Source organism: Entamoeba invadens (genome assembly GCF_000330505.1).
Source record: "Entamoeba invadens IP1 unplaced genomic scaffold scaff_1105074725877, whole genome shotgun sequence".
Taxonomy (NCBI): Eukaryota; Evosea; order Mastigamoebida; family Endamoebidae; genus Entamoeba; species Entamoeba invadens.
This window is the reverse complement of record NW_004191601.1, coordinates 170,433-174,296: the sequence shown is the minus strand read 5'-3', so window position 1 is coordinate 174,296 and position 3,864 is coordinate 170,433. Positions and strand designations below refer to the sequence as shown.

General features: G+C 28.7%; 1 protein-coding gene across 1 annotated transcript; it reads left to right on the top strand.

Annotated features, from left to right (window-relative positions):
• Nucleotides 1-1,535: 1,535 nt before the first annotated feature.
• Nucleotides 1,536-2,555, top strand: EIN_078520 (hypothetical protein; the record flags this gene model as incomplete). The annotated part of the gene is made up of 1 exon (XM_004182895.1): nt 1,536-2,555. One exon carries the CDS (start codon nt 1,536-1,538, stop codon nt 2,553-2,555), a length of 1,020 nt encoding a protein of 339 aa, XP_004182943.1.
• Between the last annotated feature and the right edge of the window lie 1,309 nt (nt 2,556-3,864).

Sequence of the window (3,864 nt, the reverse complement as noted above, 5' to 3'; positions counted from 1 at the left end):
GAGACAAGGCAATCATTCGAGATTACTGTTTTATCGACTTTGAGAATTTTAGAAAAACTTCTTACTTTTGTAAACTTCCAGTAGACATCATTAAAAGACTCAAAACGGTGACTGTCTATTCATTTGAAACGGCAAGTTTTTTCTTTGAAAATGTTCATTTATTCGAATCGTGTTGTTAAATTACAATATGCACAGATTTTACAGAAAAAGGTGATGAAATAACAATATGGAATAATTCGGTGAACAACAGGTGTGTGTTGTGGATTTTAAAAAAGCTTCAAAAAGTTCGTATTTTTGTTAAAGAATTAAACACATTTCAACACATCCAGAAATTTATACAAGAAGCACCAACACTCAATATTTGTATTTACATACAAAGCATTGATATTCTTATCGAACAAGAAAAAGAACAAATACAAACCAATTTTGATATTATAAAACACTTCATGAAAGTTGGAAACGTTATATTTCGCACTATAAAAAACACGAATGTATTTATTAATAATAATGTGTTTTCTACTATTTCTGTATCATATGCTAACATTCCAAAAACAATTGAAATTGACGAGCAATCAATATCTCAAATTGAGTTGTTGAGTAAACTCTACGCATTTGTATTTGATCAAGTGATTTTAACTATCAATGAAAATGAACTTATAGACATATCACAAATTCCATGCATAAAGTTGGTTATAAGCAGTAACATTCAATTCATAACAATAAAAATATCACCATAAACAAGCATTGTTGAGTGCAACAAAGATGATGTAGTTGCACTTCACTGTACACAAAATGTGACAATTTTATTGCAACAATATTTTGAGCCCAAATTTTTGGATGTTGCCGACAGCAATAGTATTTATTTTAATGAACAAAGTATTAATGAAGATGATGAGTACTGGAAAAATGCCAATATTAATATGGAAGAATATGATCAATTTTTCAAACATGTTTCTGATCAAATTGAAATATTGGTATTTAGAAAAAACCCAATGATAATTACACATCGTTTTGAAGTTACACAGACCCCTTCATTTGTTTCACAGAAAATCAAATTATATGAGTCTTTAGAAATGGCTTATTGCCCACAAAAAGACGATGAATATATATTAAGACATGATTTGCAGACACTGTACTGTTGCTCCACATATTTGACTTCACTTAAAATCGAGAAAATCCACGGAAAAAGTCTGATTAACATGAAGTCGGTCTATTTGGGTCAATTTCCACTGAAAGATTTGCAATTGACAGACTGCCAAAATTGTATTTTTCAACTTCCAAGCACTTTGACTGGGCTTTCTATTTTTGAAACATGGAACAACAATTATTACTACGGAACAGAAAATGTCTATCTCAAGTCTCTGTGTTTGGCAATGATTAGCAATTATCCAGAAAACTTGAAACGGTATAATATACCCAAAAACGTATATGTAGACTATACAGTTCAATACGATTATATCAAAGAATGTGCAAATAATAGTTATTACAAAAATGTGTTGCTGAATGCTTTTGTGTACAAATAAATTCGCGTTGGAATGTGTCCATACGAATACGAAACATACAAAAATACAAAGACGTGGAATGAAGAATTTAATAAATGTGAAAAGGATATAAACAATATTAATATTAATAATAATAACTATTACATTCAAGAAAACGCCGTTTTTGTTCTTGACAATCGAGCAGTTCAAGGAAATTCACATTTCAATTTCAGTGCAATGGGTGGAATAAAAGAAATTGGCGACTTTTGCTTTAAAAACTACTCTTCTGCGTCATTAAAAGAGTTGGTACTTCCTTGTGGATTGACCAAATTGGGTTTTGGTGCTTTTGAAAATGCTACTACCCTTACTGCCGTTCATCTAAATAAAAGTATAACAAAACTTCCTTATAAATGTTTCGCTGGTGATATTAATTTGAAAGAAATCATATCGCCATTTGCAACAATTGAAGTTGAAGACGGTGCACTGTGCATGTGTGAACGTCTTGTGAGTCACCCTAAATTTATGTACGCAAAATATGTTGCTTATGAAGACAATTGCACATCAAAATTTTGCAAAATACAAAATGTAACAATTCCAACAAGTGTAAACAAAATCAAAAATCGGTGTTTTAAACAATTAACATCGCTTGAGTGTGTTAAAGTAATGAATGCAACGTGTTTCATTGGTAAACTATGTTTTGTGGGATGCAGTAACATCAAAAGCATTTGTTTGGATAAAAGTGTGGTGTTCGACAAACACCTTGTATTCGCTAATTTGTCATCACTCACTGCAATTGCACTTCCAACAACACTCACAAAAGTGAGAAATTTTATGTTTAAAAATTGTGTAAAATTGGAAGACGTCACTATGCAAGATCAAATTGTAAAAATAGGCGACTCGGCTTTTCAAAATTGTAAATGTCTTAAGACAGCCAATATCCCACACAATGTGATAAAAATTGGATATTCATGTTTTAAAGGATGCAGTTCTTTAAAAGAGATATATTGTACGAGTTCACTGCATTTTCCTGTTTCTAGTTTATATGGTGTAGATGCAATTATAAAAATCAATTGATTTTTTTTGGTTATAATATTTATTTTTACATAAACTTGTTAAACAACATGTTTATTTAAAATTAACTCTTTTGTTAATTTAATTTTTATGTTGTTTAAAATTATATAAAAATTGTAACAAACTAAGTTGAACCTCTTAAAAGCGGGCGTTTTTAGCCAATCAAACTTTAAAACCCGCTCAATAGAAAACTCTGTTTTTAATTTATGTTTTAAAAATGCCCATTCTTGAAAACCCCGCTCTTCAGAGGTACCGCTTTTGGAAGGTTTTGCTGTATATTTAAATGTGTGTCGAACTATTATTTATTTAATAAAACATAAATTTAGTGAAAAAAGATGCATTTATATGAAAAGAAATGTTGAATTTGTACACATAACACGTGTAAGTTGCAACTAAAATTGATCTTGGTTGATTATATACCATAAATCAAAAACTGGAGCCTTTACAGACCAAAGAAAAATGGGCTTCGTGTTTTTTATTATTGATTAGGAGAAGAAAAAGTTATGAAAATATTTCCAAAAATATGCTCAACTTATGAGTGGGCCATTATTTTTTCTGTTTTTTAATCAGACCAATTTTAGGCCCACATTTTTTTGTTTCAACTAATCAAAAGTTTGTTTGAAGTTATTTATTATTTGCCATAAAAGTATAATCTTAATAAAAAAAATAAAGCAAAACAATTAAAACGAAATCAAAAATTCTAAAAATATTTATCAAACTAAAGGTTGACATAAAATTAATTTACCATGAAATTTTACATTTTGGTATAAAAGTATAAATTTTACCTCAATGGATCTTTTAAATCCAGCCGTTTTTTCTGCACCTTTTTTCAACTGATACATTTTTGGTTTTTTATTTAGTCTATAAACTAATAATAAAATCAACAATTTATTTTGTCATTTAATGTTTTTTGAAAAGCAAAAAAGATTGTTGTGTATAATTATTAAATCATGTAACAAACAACAATAAATTTGTAAAATACACAGTAGTTAATATACAGTTGACCGAGTAATTATCAGAGACCAAATAATTGTAAGAAGGGTGTATTTCCTATTGATTACCTTGAAGATAACAGGTTTAAAAAAAGAAAAAAAGGTACACCAAAAAATGCTAAGAAACTAAAATCTATTTTATAATAGTTCTTATCTGAAGTTTAAAAACTATTAATTTCACTTCTTACAATTATTTGGTCTCTGATTATTTTTAATTCAACTACAGGGAGGATAAAAACCCGCTTCCGTCTTTTTAACCGCTTCCTATCGATTTAATAGTTATAAATAATAACATTATAATAAAAAGTATGATACTAATT